This window comes from Pristis pectinata, chromosome 10, assembly GCF_009764475.1.
Source record: "Pristis pectinata isolate sPriPec2 chromosome 10, sPriPec2.1.pri, whole genome shotgun sequence".
In the NCBI taxonomy this organism is placed as follows: domain Eukaryota; kingdom Metazoa; phylum Chordata; class Chondrichthyes; order Rhinopristiformes; family Pristidae; genus Pristis; species Pristis pectinata.
Window position 1 is genome coordinate 1,032,246 of NC_067414.1, and position 19,474 is coordinate 1,051,719.

A 19,474-nucleotide genomic window follows, 5' to 3' on the forward strand; every position below is an offset into this window, starting at 1 on the left:
TGAGAGGTATTGATAGGGTAGATAGTCAGAGGCTTTTCCCCAGGGCTGAATTGGTGGCCACAAGAGGACACAGGTTTAAGGTGCTGGGGAGTAGGCACAGAGGAGATGTCAGGGGTAAGTTTTTTACTCAGAGAGTGGTGAGTGCGTGGAATGAACTGCCAGAAACGGTGGTGGAGGCTGATACGATAGGGTCTTTCAAGAGACTGTTAGATCGGTATATGGAGCTGAGTAAAATAGAGGGCTATGGGTAAGCCTAGTAATTTCTAGGGTAGGGAGATGTTCGGCACAGCTTTGTGGGCCAAAGGGCCTGAATTGTGCTGTAATTGTTCTATGTTCTATGTTCTATATTCTACAATACTCTAATTTTGGCCTCACCAACGCCTTGTACAACTTCAACATAACATCCCAACCCCTGTACTCAATGCCCTGATTTATGAAGGCCAAAGTGCCAAATGCTCTCTGTATGACCCTATCTACCTGTGATGTCAATTTCAAGGAACTATGGATCTGTGTTCCCAGGTCCCTTTGTTCTACTGCGCACCTCAGTGCCCTACCACTCACTGTGTGAGTCTTACCCTGGTTTGTCCTCCCAAAGTGCATCACCTCCCACTTGTCTGCATTAAATTCCATCTGCTATTTTTCAGCCCATTTTCCCAGCTGGTCCAGATCACGCTGCAAACTTTGATAGCCTTCCTCGCTGTCCACTACGCCCCCAATCTTGGTGTAATCCATAAATTTGCTGATCCAGTTTACCACATTGTCATCTGAATCATTACTATAGATGACAAACAACAACAGACCCGGCACCGATCCCTGCGGCACACCACTAATCACAGGCCTCCAGTCAGAGAGACAACCATCTACTACCACTCTCTGGCTTCTCCCGCTCAGCATGAATTGATAGCACATTGTGATTTGCTTCTTTTCTGCTTCAGGTGATGATCAAATTTCATCTCCCTGGGTTTATTCCAAAAATGGCAAATCTTTACTTTGCAGATCTGTGATCCATTCCGTTTTTTGATTGTTTCGTCGTGACGTGATAAGTAAAGAATTAGAGTTTAACAGCTCTGTTAATTGGAGATAAAGGAAAGAAGATAGTTTAAACTATCATTAAAGTTGCAATTACCTTATAAATGGTGAAATCTAGGAGATCATGCATCCAGTTTGCCTCAAGCAAGTTTCCCAAGCAAGTTTACTTACCTCAAAGATTCCTCGTTAGGGAAGGTAAATTACTGTAAATTGACTCAATCCTGAGAATAAGTGGAGATACAAATTGGTGTACTTTGGATCAAACAATCTGCTGGAGGAGCCCAGCAAGTCGAGTATCATCTGTGGGAGGAAAGAAATTGTCGCTGTTTTGGGTGGAAACCCTGCATCAGGATTCCAGCATCTGCAGTCTCTTGTTGGTGAAATGCAGAGCAAGAGGTCCATTTGGTCCATCAGCATCGACTCTGCAGTTATCCAGTTACCTGCCCAAAGGTGATGGAGTACAAGGGAGAGAAGTCCTCCCACAACTGTGTAGGGCAGGTATGAGACCACACTTGAGTACTGTGTAAAGATTTGTTTTCCATAATTAAGGAGGGATAACTTGGCATTGAAGACAATTCAGAGAAGGTTTGCTAGGTTCACTCGTGGGATTAAGAAGCTGACGTATCAGGAGAGGTTGTGCAGGTTGGGTCTACGTGCATTGGAGTTGTGAGAGGAATTGAAATTGTTGTCATGCTATGTCGGCACCGGAAGTGTGGCGACACTTGCGGGCTGCCCCCAGAACACTACACAAAAGGTGCACTTCACTGTGTGTTTCGATGTACATGTGGCTAATAAAGAAATCTTATCTTATTTTACCTTACCTTACCTGATATGATAGTGGTGTTTAAGAGGCATTTAAGCAGGCAGAGAATGGTGGGAATGGATCCTGTGCAGGCAGATGGGATCAGCTTCTTTGGGCATCGTGGTCGACACAGTCTGTTCCTGTGCTGTGCTGTTTTGTGTTCCAACATCGTCCAGATTCTTTGATTGTCTGGTTCTATAGAAACTGAGTAACCTGGTGCATGTCAAGAGCGATGTCACAGTGTGGGTAATGGACTGAAGAGAAGCTTGCTGATCTACTGCTATTGAAAAGCCTTGGGTCCTTGTGATTCACATTCATCCATCTGAATCTTCCCGTTTACAGTTGGCAAATCCCTGGGATCTGCCTCTTTCCAAAACTTCACTGAGTGAAAGCTCAGGACCCAATGTGCAGACTGAAATAAGATTTCTTTATTTATCACATGTACATCGAAACACACAGTGAAATGTATCTTTTGCGTCGAGTGTTCTGAGGGCAGCCCACAAGTGTCGCCATGCTTCTGGCGCCAACATAGCATGCCCACAACTTCCTAACCCGTACGTCTTTGGAATGTGGGAGGAAACCGGAGCACCCGGAGGAAACCCACGCAGACACGGAAAATGTACAAACTGCTTACACACAGCGGCCGGAATTGAACCCAGGTCACTAGCGCTGTAATAGCGTTACACTAACTGCTACACTACCGTGCATAGATAGAGTCAAAGCATCAGAGGGCTGCACAGCACAGAAACAGGCCTTTTGGCCCACCCTGCCCATGCTGCCTGCTGTACCGTTCCACACTAATGGACTGGGCTTTCTGTGGGGCACCTGTAAACTGTGGTGACAGTGAGGAGGACTTTGCTGAGTTCATTACACCGGGGTCGGCTTTGTTCTGAAGGTTCAGCTCTGTGTTCTGTCTGATTTTAATCTCTGTGGTTTTGATGGACCTGAATGATTTGCTGGGATAGTCAAGAGTTAAACACCTTGCAGTGGGTGTGAGACACACAGGGGCCTCACCAGCAGGGGTAACATATCCATGCATTGGAAGACACAGGTTAATCAGAAAACAATGTCATAGTTTTGCAATTGTCATTAATGATGCTGGTTTTTTTATTCAGGTTCATTTAATTAATTGAAATTAAATTTCCACAGGCCAGGGATTTGAACTCATTTCTTTTTGAGTCCTTCCCTCTGGATGACAACGGCAGTCACACAGCCACTGTGTCACCATCACCTTTTGTTCAAGTGACAATACCAAGTGTACTGATTGCTGCCTTCCATTTTATTCCATTTGTTTCAGGTGCCCCAGGATGAGTGGGGAGGATATCCATTGGGAAGCAAGGATGAGGAAATTCCTTGTCGGAGGATGAGAAGTGGCAGTTACATTAAGGCCATGGGTGATGAAGAAAGTGGTGAATCTGACACAAGCCCGAAAGGTTCCCCAAAGTCTGCCAGTCTTCACGAAACGCTAATGAAAGCTGCCGGCCAGAAACTCGATAATCAGAAGTGAGCACCCCTTTCATTTCCTTCCAGTCCCAGCTGGGAACTCGGCATGGGGTGTATGTGTCCAAGCTGTGGGAGGGGTTTGAGAGAGTAGTGATGAAACATGGTGCTTTTCATTTGTTTAAGATTGGTAGGGGCTACTGCTGGATCACCCCTGCCTCCTGACTCTTCAGTAGCTTCAGTGGTGAGGAGAACTATGCCCCACTTTCCATTGGCAGTCTCAGGAGTTTATAATCAGGCCCCTTGTTAATGGTGCTTCGAGAGGTTGGTCATGGCTGGAATTAACTTCTCCCTGAGCAAGGACCTGGACCTGCTGCAGTTTGCCTACTGCCACAACAGGTCTACAGTGGACACAATTTCACTGGTTCTCCACTTGGCTTTGAAGCACCTAGACATCAGTAATGTATTCATCAGGCTGCTGTTTATTGATTACAGCTCCATGTTCAAAACCATCATCCACTCAGTACTAATCAACAAGGTTCAAAACCTGGGCCTCTGTACCTCCCTCAGCAGCTGGATCCTCGGCTTCCTTATCAGGAGACTACAGTCAGTGCGGATCGGTAGTGACATCTCCTCCTTGCTGATAATCAACACAGGCGCACCTCACGGATGTGTGCTTATCCCACTGCTCTACTCTCGCTACACTCATGTCTGTGTGGTTAGGCACAGCTCAAACACTACCTATAAATTTGCTGATGACACCACATTTGTTGGCAGAATCTCAGATGGTGATGAGGAGTTGTACAGGAGTGAGATAGATCAGCTAGTTGCGTGGTGTCACAACAACAACCTCGCACTCAACGTCAGCAAGACTAAGGAACTAATGGTGGACTTCAGAAAGGGAAAGTCGGGAGAACACACACCAGTCCTCATTGAGGGGTCAGCGGTGGAAAGGGTGAGCAGCTTCAAGTTCCTGGGCGTCAACATCTCAGAGGATCTATCTTTGGCCCAACACATTGATGCAATCATGAAGAAGGCACGCCAACAGCTCTACTTTGTTAGGAGTTTGAGGAGATTTGGTCTGTCACCAAAGACTCTTGCAAATTTCTACAGGTGTACGGTGGAGAGCATCCTGACTGGTTGTGTCACCGCCTGGTATGGAGGCTCCAATGTACAGGATTGCAAGAGGCTGCAGAGGGTTGTAGACTCAGCCAGCTCCATCATGGGCACAACCCTCCCCACCATCCTGCCTCAAGAAGGGCAGCATCCATAACTGAGGACCCTCACTGAGGACCCTCACCATCCGGGACATGCCCTCTTCACCTTACTACCATCGGGGAGGAGGTACAGGAGCCTGAAGACCCACACTCAGTGATTCAGGAACAGCTTCTTCCCCTCCACCATCAGATTTCTGAACGGTCCATGAACCCATGAACACTGCCTCATTATTCCTCTTTTGCACTAATTATTTATTTTTGTAATTTATAGATTTTTATGTCTTGCACTGTACTGCTGCCGCAAAACAACACATTTCACGACATCTGTCAGTGATAATAACTCTGATTCTGATTCAAAACCCCTCTCTCCCCCAACATTTTCCCCACCTCTCTCCCATCTCCCCCTCCCCTTCCCCATCTCTCCCTCCTCATCTCTCCCATCTCTCCCTTCCCCCATCTTTCCCCATCCCCCATTCCCTCCCCATCTCCCTCATCTCCCCCCTTTCTCCCATCTCCCCATCTCTCCTCCCTTTCCCCTATCTCTCCCTCCCCATCTCCCCCATCTTTTGCCCCATCTCTCCCCCCATCTCCCCCCCCTCTCCCCCGCCTGCATGTTTCTGTTCATTGCCGTTGTGGGACCTGAGTAACGGGGAAGTTTCTCCCAGTGGAGAGACTCACATTGTTCCCCTGCTCACTGGTGGCCGGGGGGTTTACTTTGGGGCTTTTCCAGTGCAAGATTCTTTTTAAGATTTTAGGAAAGATTCCTGTTACAAAGTAATTTAGAACCATTTGGCTTTTTGAAAATGCATTTTTTTTAAGTAAATTGAGCAGGTTTCGTATTTAACCAACATTTTTTGATTTAACAAAGTACTTGAGTTGGTTTCTATTACAATGATTGTTACAGCACTCAAGAAGCTCAACTCCATATAGGACATAACAGCCCGTTTGATAGCTACCAGCGAGAAGGACAAAGGCAGCAAACACACGGGGGACATCACTCCCTGGAGGTTGCCCTCCAAGCCACACACCGCCCCAACTTGGAAATATATCGCTGTTCCTTCACGATCACTGGGTCAAAATCCTGAAACTCCCTTCCTCACAACATTATGGGTACACCCACACCTCAAGGACTGCAGTGGTTCAAGAAGGCAGCTCACCACCATCTTCTCAAGGGCAACTAGGGAGGGGCAATTAATGCTGGCTCAGCCTGTGAAGCCCACACCCTTTGAATGAATAAAAAACCTCTCACTCATTGGAACAAAATGTTTTCAGCTTGACCATTGTAGCCAGAAGATCTCAAAATATGGTCCTACGGTATAACCTACATTTACCAGGCAGGCAAAATATGCACATCACAAGGACCCACGTCCCTGACAACCAGCACCGCAGTATAGCTGGAGTTATACGGTGGTGAAGCAAGTACTTACGCTGAAAAACTGGATGACAATGTAGGTGGCGTGGTTAGTCTGTTTGCAGATGGCACTAACATTGGTGGTGTGGTGGACAGTGACGAAGATTTTCGAAGGTTACAACAGGATCTGGATCAACTGGGAAAGTGGGCCAAGAAACAGCAGATGGCATTTATCTCAGGCAAGTGTGAAATGTTAGATTTTGGGAAGTTAAACCAGGGCAGGACTTACACAGTGAGTGGCAGGGCCCTGGGGAGTGCTGTAGAACTGAGGGACCAAGGGGTACAGGTATATAGTTCCCTGAAAGTGGTGACATAGGTAGACAGAGTGGTGAAGAAAACATTTAGCACACTTACCTTCATTGGCTAAGGTGTTGTACAAGAGATGGTACATCATGTTACAACTGTACAAGTGTTGGTGAGACCACACTTGAAGTAATGGATGTAGTTCTGGTCACCGAGTTATAAGGAGAGACTGAACAGGCTGGGGCTGTTTCCCTGGAGAGTAGGAGGCTCACTGGTGACCTTAGAGAGGTTTACAAATTCATGAGAGTAGATTAAATCGTAGATAAGGTGGACGGTAACAGTCTTTTCCCCAGGGTCGGGGAGTCTAGAACCAGAGGGCACAGGTTTAAGGTGAGAGGGAAAAGACTGAAGGAAGACCTGAGGAGCAACTTTTACACACAGAGGGTGGTGGGTATGTGGAACGAGCTGCCAGAGGAAGTGATCGAGGCAGGTACAATTATAGCGTTTAAAAGACACTTGGACAGGTACCTGGAAAGGAAAGGTTTAGAGAGATAGGGGCCAACTATGAGCAAATGGTACAAGCTCAGGTCAGCATGGACAAGTTGGGCCGAAGGGCCTGTCTCCAGCTGTTTTACTCAATGACTCTAAGTTTCCACAATAGTCTCCTGATTGTCATGGTAACTTCAGTGGAAGGACTTGGTGAAACAACACTTCCTCTGATTCTTCACCAGAGGTACAGCAATGCTCAGGAGTTATCCCTGAAAAAGCTGATTCAGTCCGAGGTTTGTGGGCAATGCAAGCAAACACGCAAACGGAGCAGAAATCTGCCCACTCGAACCGGGGCTACACCATGTTATTTCTTCTTGCTGAGTGTTAACATTACCATTCACTCCCATTTTACTGCAATCCTACATTCCTACCATGAGTACAGTACGTAATTGGCTGTGAAAGGTTTTGGGGACCACCCAATGTAAGATGCTACATAAATGTAAACCTTTCTTTGGCCTTGTGCTTCTAAGTACCTTCTTTTCATTTGCAGCCAGAGCTACCTGCAATCTGCAATTGAGGTAACCATCAACCACAGCTTAGATCCCAGTGCCAACGAGAACTCACCCAAGTTCCGCTCAAGAAACCAGAGTTACATGAGGGCGGTGAGCACCCTGAGTCAAGCCAGCTGTGTCAGTCAGGTGAGATCTTACCCTTCGGGAGGAAACAGGCCACTTCCGGTCTCCCTCTCCAAACACGCATCAATGACAAAAGCCATTGGCCACACTGGTCAACCTCAGTGCAGTTCAGTCAAAGACAATAAGATGTTCAAGTTTATTGTTGTCACAGGCATTTGTACACAGGATGCATACGTGGTATAAAAGCCATGAAAGTTAGCTTCCTGCAGCAGCAGCACAGCACGTTAGAGGAGGACAAGCAGAAGTGAAAATAAAATTAAATTAACATAAATTTTACAAAACCTACATGTGCAGATCACTCCGTTATTCCTTTTCTTTGCACTATTTATTTATTTTGTAACTTATCATAATTTTAAGTCTTTGCGCTGTACTGCTGCAGTAAAACAACAAATTTCACCTCATATAAATCAGTGATAATAAACCTGGTCCTGATCCTGAGAAAAAAACAGTCCGACGTAGTGCTGGGTTTTTCAGGTGGGTTCAAGAACCTGACGGCAGTGGGGAAGAAGCTGTTGTTGAACCTTGAGGTGTGGGTCTTCAGGTTCCTGTACCTCCTGCCTGATGGCAGCATCGAGAAGAGGGCACGGCCCGGAGAGCAGCTGGCTCCCAAGGGAACACTAAAGTATTCCCATTTTTTTCTTTTAAAGCTGAAATCTGCAGCCGTAATGACTGCAGCATCACTAGATAATCACTAGATTGACCCAACAGACTCGGCAAGACTTTTAGGAACAGGTGAAAGTTATCGTTTGTCAGTTGGAAGTAACTAATACTCCAAGTGAATAGTTTCAAATACAAAACCATCTATTCAGCACTTGTTATAACGTTAAACTCAACACCCCAGCACTCCTACTGAAAGAACCTGTGGACCACGAGTGATGAACACGAGTCTAAGTTGGTATTGGTTTATTATTGTCACTTGTACCAAGGTCCAGTGAAAAACTTGTCTTGCATACTGATCGTACAGGTCAGTTCATTAAACAGTGCATTGAGGTAGTGCAGGGTAAAAACAATAACTGAATACACAATAAAGTGTCACAGCTACAGAGAAAGTGCATTGCAGGTAGACAATAAGGTGCAAGGGCATAACAAGGTTGATTGTGAGTTCAAGAGTCCATCTCATCATATAAGGGAACCATTCAATAGTCTTATCACAGTGAGATAGAAGCTGTCCTTGAGTCTGGTGGTACGTGTCCTCAGGCTCCTGTATCTTCTGCCTGATGGAAGAGGAGAGAAGAGAGAATGACATGGCTTTAGGATGAAAGGGGAAAGGTTTAGGGGGAACATTAGGGGGAACTTCTTCACTCAGAGAGTGGTGGGAGTGTGGAACGGGCTGCCATCTGATGTGGTAAATGCGGGCTCACTCTTGAGTTTTAAGAATAAATTGGATAGATACATGGACAGGAGAGGTCTGGAGGGTTATGGACTGGGTGCAGGTAAGTGGGACTAGCAGAATAACGTTTCGGCACAGACAAGAAGGGCCGAATGGCCTGTTTTTCTGTTCTGTGCTGTAGTGTTCTATGGTTCTAATGACCCTGGTGGGTGGGGTCTTTGATTATGCTGGCTGCTTCACCAAGTCAGAGAGAGGGATAGACAGAGTCCATGGAGGGGAGGGTGGTGTCCATGATGTGCCAGGCTATGTGCAACCCAACAACGGTAGCTGAGCTAAGTGAACCCAGACTGATTGATTTAATTGGACTAAGGTAAGGCCACATTTTGATTTTACAAAGGTGATTTCTTCCTTTTTAAAAACCTTGTGAGGTTTATGTATTTTGTTGTCTTAGTTGTGAAATCTGAAAGAATTCCTGACAGAAGTTTATAAAGTTATGAGAGGCATGGATAGGTTAGACAGTCAGAGTCCTTTCCCCAGGGTAGAAATATCATGTACTAGAGGGCGTGCATTTAAGGTGAGAGGGGGAAGTTTAAAGGAGATGTGAAGGGCAATTTTTGTTTTACATCGAGAGTGGTGGGCGCCTGGAATGGGCTGCCAGGAGAGGTTGAAGCAGATACGACAGTGGCATTGAAAAGGATGTTAGACACATGAATGTGCAGGGAACGGAGGGATATAGACCAGGTGCAGGCGGAAGGGAATTAGTTTAATTCAGCATCATGTTCGGCACAGACATGGTGGGCCGAAGGGCCTGTTCCTGTGTTGTACTGTTCTGGCTTCTAAGCGATTGCTCTCATTTTGTGTGGTCACAGCAATAGGAACATGTTCTCCATTCTGAACAAATGGAGCTGTATGAACCGGAGTATTGATGACCTGTCAGATCCACTGTCTCTGCTTTCATCAGGACAGCTTGCAAAATCACAATGCTTTCAGTCCATTTCATTAAGCCAATGACTTGACCTGATGGAGGTTTCAGAATTAGCATGAGAAGCCTGAAAAGTTAGCTTTGCAAGGACTTTGAGGTTCTCTTAAAGCTTCCAGGAGTCTCAAGTGTGCACCATCAGGCATTACTCTCTCATGTGTCCAGGAAGGATCCTATATCCCACCATCAGACAGTGATGGGGGACTCGATAGTGAGGGGCGCAGATAGACGTTTCTGTGGCCACAATCGAGACTCCAGGATGGTGTGTTGCCTCCCTGATGCCAAGGTCAAGGATGTCTCACAGAGGGTACAGGACATACTGAGAGGGGAAGGTGACCAGTCAGAGGTCGTGGTCCATTTTGATACCAATGACACAGGCAGGAGCAGGGCTGAGGTCCTGCCAAGAGATTTTAGGGAACTAGGTGGAAAATTAAAAAGCAGGACTTCCAGGGTTGTAATCTCAGGATTACTGCCCGTACCACGTGCTGGTGAGGTGAGAAATAGATACATGGTGCAGTTCAATACGTGGCTAAGGAGCTGGTGCAGGAGGGAGGGCTTCAGATTTATGGAGCATTGGGGTCTCTTCAGGGCAGGTGGGACCTGTACAAGCAGGACAGTTTGCATCTGAACTGGAGGGGAACCAATATCCTTGCTGGGAGGTTTGCTGGTGCTACACTGGGGGTTTAAACTAGAGTGGCAGGGGGATGGGAACCACAGCAGCAGGGCAACTGGGGGCAGGGCTGAGGGCAAGGAAGGTGGTTTGACAGGTAAGACTGAAGGGAAGGACTGCAGGGGACAGGAAATAAACACAGTGGGACTGAAATGTGTTTACTTCAACGTCAGGAATGTTATGGGAAGGAGAATGAACTTAGAGCCTGGATCAGGACATGGAATTACAATGTTGTTGCCACTACAGGGACCTGGATGTGTGATGGACAGGACTGGCAGCTCAACCTCCCTGGATTTCATTGTTTTAAACGTGATAAAGTGGGGGAAAGAAGATGGAGAGGTTGCACTACTGATGAGGGAGAATGTCACAGCAGAGAGGACACACTGGAGGGCTCATCCCCAGGGGCAGTTTGTGTGGAGCTCAGAAATAAGAAAGGTGCAATTATGCTGATGGGATTGTACTACAGGCCCCCCATAGCCACCGAGAGGTGGAGGAACAGATATGTAGACAGATTATGGAAAGGTGCAGAAACAACAGGGTTGTCACAGAGGGGACTTTAACTTCCCCAGGATTGATTGGAGCTTCCTTCATACAAGAGGCTCAGATGGGCTGGGATTTCTTCAGTGCATCCAAGAGGGGTTCTTGAAACAGTCTGTGGAGAGTCCAACTAGAGGTGGACCTGGTTTTGGGAAATGAGCCAGGCCAGGGGACAGACCTGATAATGGGTGAACATTTTGGGGATAGTGACCACAACTCATTGTGTTTAAGATAGTTATGAGTAAGGATAAACTCGGATCTTGCAGGAAGGCACTAAACTGGGGGAGAGCAAATTCCGACAGGATAAAGCAGGAGCTAAGGGGTGGCAATTGGGAGCAGCTGCTGTCGGACAAGTCCACCCCGACATGTGGGAGTTGTTTAAAGACCAGCTGATGAGAGTTCAGGATCGACATGTTCCGGTAAGGAGTAAGGACAATGATGGGAAGGTAAGGGAGCCTTGGATGACCCGAGGGGTCCGAAATTTAGTCAGGGAGAAGAAGGAAACATATGTAAGGTTTAGGAAGCTAAAGTCAGACTGGGCCCTTGTGGAATATAAAGACAGCAGGGAAGTGCTCAAGTTGGCGATTAGGAAAGACAAAAGGGGTCACAAAGAGTCCTTGCCGAGCAGGATCAAGGAGAATCCTGAGGCATTTTATACTTACATTAAGAAAAAGAGGATAACTAAGGAGAGGGTAGGTCCACTCGGGGATAAAGGAGGGAATTTGTGCTTGGAGTCACAGCAAGTGGCTGAGGTACTAAATACCAACTTTGCCTCAGTATTTACTGAGGAGAAGGATTTGGAGAATAGTGAAGGTAGAGTGGGGCATATTGATGTGCTGGGACATTTTGAGATTGAGGAGGAGGTAGTGCTGGGTCTCTGAAAAGCATAAAGGTGGATAAGTCCCCAGAGCCTGATGGCAAATATCCCAGAATATTGAAAGAAGCAAGTGAGGAGATTGCTGGGGCTTTGACAAGGATCTTTGTGTCCTCACTAGCAACAGGCAAGGTCCCAGAGGACTGGAGAGTAGCAAATGCTGTGCCTTTGCTCAAGAAGGGAAATAGGGATAATCCAGATAATTATGGGCCAGTGAGCCTCACATCAGCAGTAGGGAAACTATTGGAGAGGATACTGAAGAATAGTATATATGTACATTTGGAAAGGCATGGCCTATTTAGGGACAGTCAGCATGGCTTTGTGTGGGGCAGGTCATGCCTTACAAACTTGACCAAGTTTTTTGAAGAGTTGACAAAGGAGCTTGATGAGGGCAAGGCAGTGGACATTATCTGCATGGACTTTAGTGAGGCATTTGTTAAGGTCCTTCATGGTAGGGTGATTCAGAATATAAAGGTGTATGGGATCCTGGGTGAATTGCAAGTTTGGATTCAGATCTGGCTGCCCATAGAAGACAGTAAGGGTGGAGGTTGTTATTCTGGCTGGAGGTCCGTGACCAGTGGTGTACCACAAGGATCGGTGCAGGGACCTCTGTTGTGTGTGATGTATATCAATGATTTGGATGAAAATGTAGATGGGTGGATTAGCAGGTTTGTGGATGACACCAATGTTGGTGGAGATGTGGACAGTGTAGAAGACTATCAAGGAGTACAGTGGGATATCGATCAGTTACAGATGTGGGCAGAGAAGTGGCAGATGGTGTTTAATCCTGGCAAGTGTGAGTTATTGCACTTTGGGAGGTCAAATGAAAGGAGAAAATATACAGTTAACTGTAAGCCCCTTAATATCATTGAGGTGCAGAGGGATCTTGGGGTCCAGGTCCATACTTCACTAAAAGTGGCTATGCAGGTGGATAAGGTGGTAAAGAAGGTGCATGGCATTCTTGCCTTCATGAGTAGGATGTTGAGTAGAAAAGTCAGGAAGTCATGCTGCAACTACTTAAAACTTTAGTCAGGCCGCACTTAGAGTATTGTGTGCAGTTCTGGTCACTCCATTACAGGAAGGATATGGAGACTGTGGAGACGGTGCAGAGGAGGTTCACCAGGATGCTGCCTGGATTAGAGAGTTTGAACAATAAGGAGAGTTTGGACAAACTTGAGTTGTTCCCCCCAGAGCGTCAGAGGCTGAGGGGAGACCTGATAGAGATTTTTGAAATTATGAGAGGTATATATAGGGTAGAAAGACAGAATCTGTTCCCCAGGGTAGAAATGTCGAACACCAGAGGAGAAGCTTTTAAGGTTAGAGGGGGGAAGTTTAAGGCAACGTGAGGGGCAAGTTTTTTATGCAGAGAGTGGTAGGTGCCTGGAATAGGTTACCAGGGATAGTAGTGGAAGCAGGCAGTTTGTTAAATTGGCATCAAAATCAGCACAACATCGTGGGCCCAATGGCCTGTCCAGAGCTGGACTGTTCTATGTTCTATGTTGTATTAAATATAGAGTGTTCCTCAAAGGAATAAACCTCAATCGAAGAAGCATGGATGTCCGATTCTAGTGGAAGCTTCAGTCCAATCAGTAGTGGTAATCCTTGGCTCTGAGCTTCTTGCTCCCTGTGTAGATGAGGGTGGGGACTACTGGGAGGGTGTGCACACTGTCCATAGCACTACAGCACGGGGGCCATTCAGGTTGGGGGAGCAGACCAAGGTGTGGTGATCATAGGCGATAGCCTAGTCTGGGTAACAGACACTGTTCTCTGCAGCAGAAAATGCCGGAGGCTGTGTTGCCTGCCCAGTGCCAGGGATAAGGACATCTCCTCTGGGCTGGAGAGGAACCAGAACAAGATGCCGGAGGAGTTCCGCAGGTCAGGCAGAATCTGTGGAGGGTAATGGACAGTTGACGTTGCAGGTCGAGACCCTTCATCTGGACTGAAAGACAGAGGGGAGATAGCCGGTATAAGGGGCTTGCCTGTAGAAGACAGAGGGTAGTGGTCAATGGGACTAATTCTAGCTGGAGACTAGTGGTGTTCCTCAGGGATCTGTACTGGGACCTCTGCTGTTAGTGATGTGTAGAAATGACCTGGATGAAAATGTCATGGGTGGGTTAGTAAGTTTGCAGATGATATGAAGATCGGTGGTGTTGTGGATAGTGTAGAAAACTGGCAAAGGATACAGCAGGATATCGATCAGTTGCAGATATGGGCAGAGAAGTGGCAGATGGAGTTTAACCCGGCCAAATGTGAAGTGTTGCACCTTTAGCCAGTGATCCACCCATCACCTGCCGGCTCTTTCCCCACCCCTTCCCCTCACCTCTTAGAACATAGAACAGTACAGCACAGAAACAGGCCCTTCAGCCCACAATGTTGTGCCAAAACAATTACATTGGTAATAAAATGCCCAACTAAACTAATCCCTTCTGCTTGCACAATGTCCATATCCGTCCATTTCCCTCACATTCATGCGCCTATCCAAGAACTTCTTGAATGTCCCTATCGTATCTGCCTCCACCACCACCCCAGGCAGTGCCCATCACTCTCTGTGTAAAAAAACTTGCCCCTTTGCCCCACACATCTCCTTTAAACTTACCCCCTATCGCCTTAATGGCATGCCCCCAGAATTAGAAATTTCAACCCTGGGGAAAAGATACCGGCTGTCTACTCTATCTATGCCTCTCATAATTTTATAAACCTCAATCAGATCTCCCCTCAGCCTCCGCCGTTCCAGAAAGAACAACCCAAGTTTGTCCAATCTCTCCTCATAGCACATGCCCTCTAATCCAGGCAGCATTGGTAAACCTCTTCTGCACCCTCTCCAAAGCCTCCACATTCTTCCTGTAATGGGGCTACCAGAACTGAATGCAATACTCCAGGTGCAGCCTAACTAAAGTTTTATAAAGCTGCAGCATAACTTCCTGACTCTTGAACTCAATGCCTCGACTAATGAAGGCAAGCACACTATACGCCTTCTTTACTGCCCTATCAACCTGTGTAGCCACTTTCATGGAGCTATGGACTTGGACCCCGAGATCCCTCTGTACACCAACACTGTTAAGGGTCCTGCCATTAACAGTGTACTGTCTCTTTACATTTGACCAGAGAGGAAGTCTACAACAAATCCAAACAGTGTTAACGAAGGGTGGATGACAGTTGGAAACCCTTTGGTGGTGAGTATAGACTGTGAGATTATTAAGGCCAGATAAAGTGAAGAGGAGAATGGTGCTTCTAATGTCCTGAGTATTTTGTGGCTTATGCTGCTATCACAGTAAACTGTAGGGCCTTGGGGAGTGTTGTGGAACAGAGAGACCCAGGAGTACAAGTATATGAAAGTTTCTTGAAAGTGGTGTCACAGGTAGACAGGGCGGTGAAGAAGGTGTTTGGCACTCTGGCCGGCATCAGTCAGGGCACTGAGTACAGGAGTTGGGACGTTATGTTGTAGTTGTATAAGTCGTTGGTGAGGCTGAATTTATTGTGCATTGTGCACTTATGAACATTGTGTTCAGTTTTGGTCCCCCTGTTATAGAAAAGATGTCATTAAGCTGGAAAGAGTACAAAGAAGGTTTACGACAATGTTGTCAGGACTCAAGGGCCTGAGTTACAGGGAGAAGTTGGGCAGGTTGGGACTATATTCCTTGGAGTGCTGGACACTGAGGGGTGACCTCGTATTGGTGTATAAAACCATGAGGGGCAAAGATCGGGTGAATGGACACAGTCTTTTTCCCAGGGAAGGGGATCCAAAAACTAGAGGGCAAAGGTTTGAGGTGAGAAAGGAAAGATTTAAAAGGGATCTGAGGGAGAACATTTTCACCCCTAGGGTGGTCAGTATATGGAACGAGCTTCCAGAGGAAGTGGGTGAGGCAGGTATATTAACAACGTTTAAAAGATACATGGACAGGTCCATGGATAGGAAAGGTTTTGAGGGACACGGGCCAAACGCAGGCAAATGGGACTGGCTCAGGTAGGCATCTTGGTCGGTATGAACAAGTTGGGCTGAAGGGCCTGCTTCCAAGCTGGATTACTCTATGTCTCCATCCCAAAATAACTCATCCAACCGCAGTGAATTACAGTTCCCGCAAGTAATCGCACGACTGACATCCTGGTGGGATTTTAATTGGTGAAAGCAAGCAGCAGTTTTAATCTAAAATGTTACACAATTCTGATCAAGTAAATGTCTTTCTTTCGAACTGTAGAAGTATTTTAGATCTTGCAGAAGCTGAATTCTGCCCACCCCCACCCTGAGTCTCTGACACTGGCACTGGAACTGGCAATGGCACTGACACTGGCCTTGGATTTTATCTGCACAGACGGGGGCTGGATTTTCCAGTCATCGATGATCCAGCTCGACTCACTCTGATCCCTGTCCTGTGACCAGTCCTGAGGTGTGGGAGGTGTAGCCAAAGTACCTGATACACATCCGGCAGCCTGAACCCATTGGGTGAAAGTCTCCAAGTGTTGAGACATCAGAGGGTCCACAATATCAATGAAGCATCAGCTGGAGCTGAGCCCTGCTCTGGACCAGCCCAAACACTTGGACAGTCTCCAGCACTGCTGCCTGTCAAGCTGCAAATGTTCAATGACTATTATTAATTAACAACAAACAATCAAAAATTATTAAAAATTAAAAAAGATAAAAACAATTATTTAATGCTTAAATATCAATTAATTTAAACTAACTCATCTAATCCCTGCTTTTACCCTGACGTTCCTTCTCCATTTCTAACCAGACACAAGTTTGTCAGACAGATTCCCCGGCGTAAGAAGGGTCCTCAACCTGCAACCTGTCACCTTTCCAATCACTTATCTCCAGTTATCCACCTGTCATTTACCAGCTCCTGCCCCACCCTTCCCCTCACCTCTTTGTACCAGCTATTTCCCCCCGAACTCCATCAGTCTCATCGTCTGCCCACTTCCCTCCACAGATGCTCCCTGACGTGCTGAGTTCCTCCACTCATTTCCTTTTTCCTCTTTGACCTGAAGCATTAACTCTGCTTCTCTTTCCTCTATTTCCACAGAAGCTGCCCAACTTGCTGAGTCTTTCCAACATTTCTGTTTTAGTTCAGGTTCCCAGCATTTCTAGTTCTTTTGATTTTCATTCCTAGTTTAAGGGCTGGGAAATATGCGTTCTGTCAGTGGAGTCCAGGAGATGCCCCACACGAGACTGTTGTTGGGAACATGGATTAGCAGATTGGGACTTCCATGTAACCCTTTCCATATGCAGGAATCCTGCCTTATTGGCCCTTATACAGGGAAGTGCTGGGGGTTCTCAGTGGAACTGCCAGAAGACCCACGCAAACTCTGTGCCTTAATGATGGATGGTACACAAGGTAGTAAAACTCGATCAGATTCTGGGCTCAGCAATGTTACGTGTGTAATCCCTTTCCCTTTCACCAGCTAAGTCACAGAATGAAGCCTCCAAATTGATACCTCGCTGTTGAAAGTAAAAACTTAAATTAAGCAAATCCTGGCTTAAACCCAATGAAACACAGTTGGTTCAATTACGTCGAACCATTTGTTAACATATGGGGAAGCCTGTAATACATCAACATGCCCAAATATACATTCAGTTATAGAGAAACAAGAACATTTTAATTTTGTGCAACTTCTTATTGGTGGGGGTGGTAAATATCGTTTTTTTATTGTGGATATTGTGGAACGGGAAAATGTTAATTATAGACTGGTGAGTCTCACATCAGTGGGAGGGAAGTTACTGGAGAAGATTCTTAGGGATAAGATTTATGCACAATTGGATAACATGAAAACCCTACATACATAAACATACACACATGGAAAGCCATGGCCTAATTAGGGACAGTCAGCACGTCTTTGTGCTGAGCAGGTCATGTCTTACTAACTTGATTGAGTTTTTTGAAGAGGTGATTGACAAGGGTAGGGCAGTGGATGTTGTCTACATGGACCTGGGAACAAGTGATCACAATATGATTGAGTTTAGTTTCAAGTTTGAGAAAGAGAAGCTGATAACTGGTATATCGATATTTCAGTGGAATAAGGGAAATTACAAAGGTATGAGAGAAGAGTTGGCCCAAATTGATTGGAGGAGTAAGTTAGCTGGAGGGACGGCAGAGGAGAAATGGAAGAAATTTCTACAGGAAATAAGGACAATGCAGGACAGATATATTCCAAGAAAAAAGGTTTTGAATGGAAAAAAGGCACAGATGTGGATAACGAGGGAGGTGAAGGATAAAATAAAAGCAAAAGGGGCGGCGTACAAAGTAGCAAAAATTAGTGGGAAAACAGAAGATTGGAAAGTTTTTAAAAATCTGCAGAGAGAAACTAAGAAGGTCATTAGGAAAGCAAAGATGAGTTATGAAAGGAAGCTGGCGGACAACATTCGGAAGGATTCTAAGAGTTTTTTTAAATACATAAGGAATAAAAGAGAGACACGGGTTGACATAGGACCAATTGATAACGGTGCAGGAGGTATTATAATGGACGATAGTGAGATGGCAAGGGAATTGAATGAATATTTTGCATCGGTCTTCACCGTGGAGGACATAAGCAATGTGCCCGTTAGTCAGGAGTCTCACGAATTGGAACTGAGTTCAGTTGAGATTAATAGGGAGAAGGTGCTAGGAAAACTAAAGGGGCTTAAGACTGATAAGTCTCCCGGACCGGATGAGGTGCATCCCCGGGTTCTGAAGGAGGTGGCTGTAGAGATAGCGGAGGCATTGGCGATTATTTTTCAGGAATCGATAGATTCTGGCACGGTTCCGGAGGACTGGAGGGTAGCGAATGTAGTTCCGTTGTATAAGAAAGGTGGGAGGCAGCACAAAGGCAATTACAGACCTATTAGTCTGACGTCAGTGGTGGGAAAGTTATTGGAATCTATCCTCAAGGAGGAGGTTACCGAATACCTAGAGGCGCAAGGCAAGATTGGACCTAGTCAACATGGTTTTGTGAAGGGGAGGTCCTGTCTGACCAACCTATTGGAGTTTTTTGAAGAAATCACAGGTAGGGTGGATAAGGGAGAGGCGGTAGACGTTGTGTATTTAGACTTTCAAAAGGCCTTTGATAAGGTGCCTCACAAGAGACTGATTAACAAGATGAGAGGTCATGGAATTATGGGTAGGGTAGCAAAATGGGTGGAGCATTGGCTGGTTGGCAGGAAGCAAAGAGTGTAAATAAAAGGATCTCGTTCTGGTTGGTTACCGGTTACTAGTGGTGTGCCGCAGGGGTCGGTGTTGGGACCGCTCCTTTTTACCTTGTACATCAATGATTTGGATGATGGAATAAATGGTTGTGTGGCTAAGTTTGCGGATGACACCAAGATAAGTGGAGGAGTAGGGAGCATAGAGGAAATAGAAAGGGTGCAGAGGGACCTAGACAGTTTAGGAGAATGGGCAAGGAAATGGCAGATGAGATTCAATGTTGAGAAATGTGCAGTTGTACACTTTGGAAGCAGAAATAAGCGGGTAGATTATTATCTAGAAGGAGAGAAGATTGAAAGTACGGTAGTACAAAGGGACTTGGGGGTACTCGTACAAGATACCTTAAAAGTTAACCACCAGGTTGGATCGGTGGTTAAGAAAGCGAATGCTATGTTGGCATTCATCTCAAGAGGTATAGTGTATAAAGTAAGGAAGTGTTGATGAGGCTCTACGGGGCACTAGTGAGGCCTCATTTGGAATACTGTGCGCAGTTTTGGGCCCCACATCTTAGGAAGGATGTGCTGACGTTGGAGGGGGTTCAGAGGAGATTTACGAGAATGATTCCGGGAATGAAAGGGCTTAAGTA

The 19,474-nt window shown here is 46.2% G+C and overlaps 1 protein-coding gene across 1 annotated transcript in view; it reads left to right on the top strand.

Annotated features, from left to right (window-relative positions):
- dlgap2a (discs, large (Drosophila) homolog-associated protein 2a) overlaps nt 1-19,474 on the top strand; it is a 122,518-nt gene that overhangs the window by 18,362 nt on the left and 84,682 nt on the right. The window contains exons 2-3 of the mRNA XM_052024573.1: nt 3,129-3,334; nt 7,182-7,329. Of these exons, the coding sequence (XP_051880533.1) occupies nt 3,129-3,334; nt 7,182-7,329 (354 nt within the window). The remainder of the gene's footprint in view (nt 1-3,128; nt 3,335-7,181; nt 7,330-19,474) is intronic.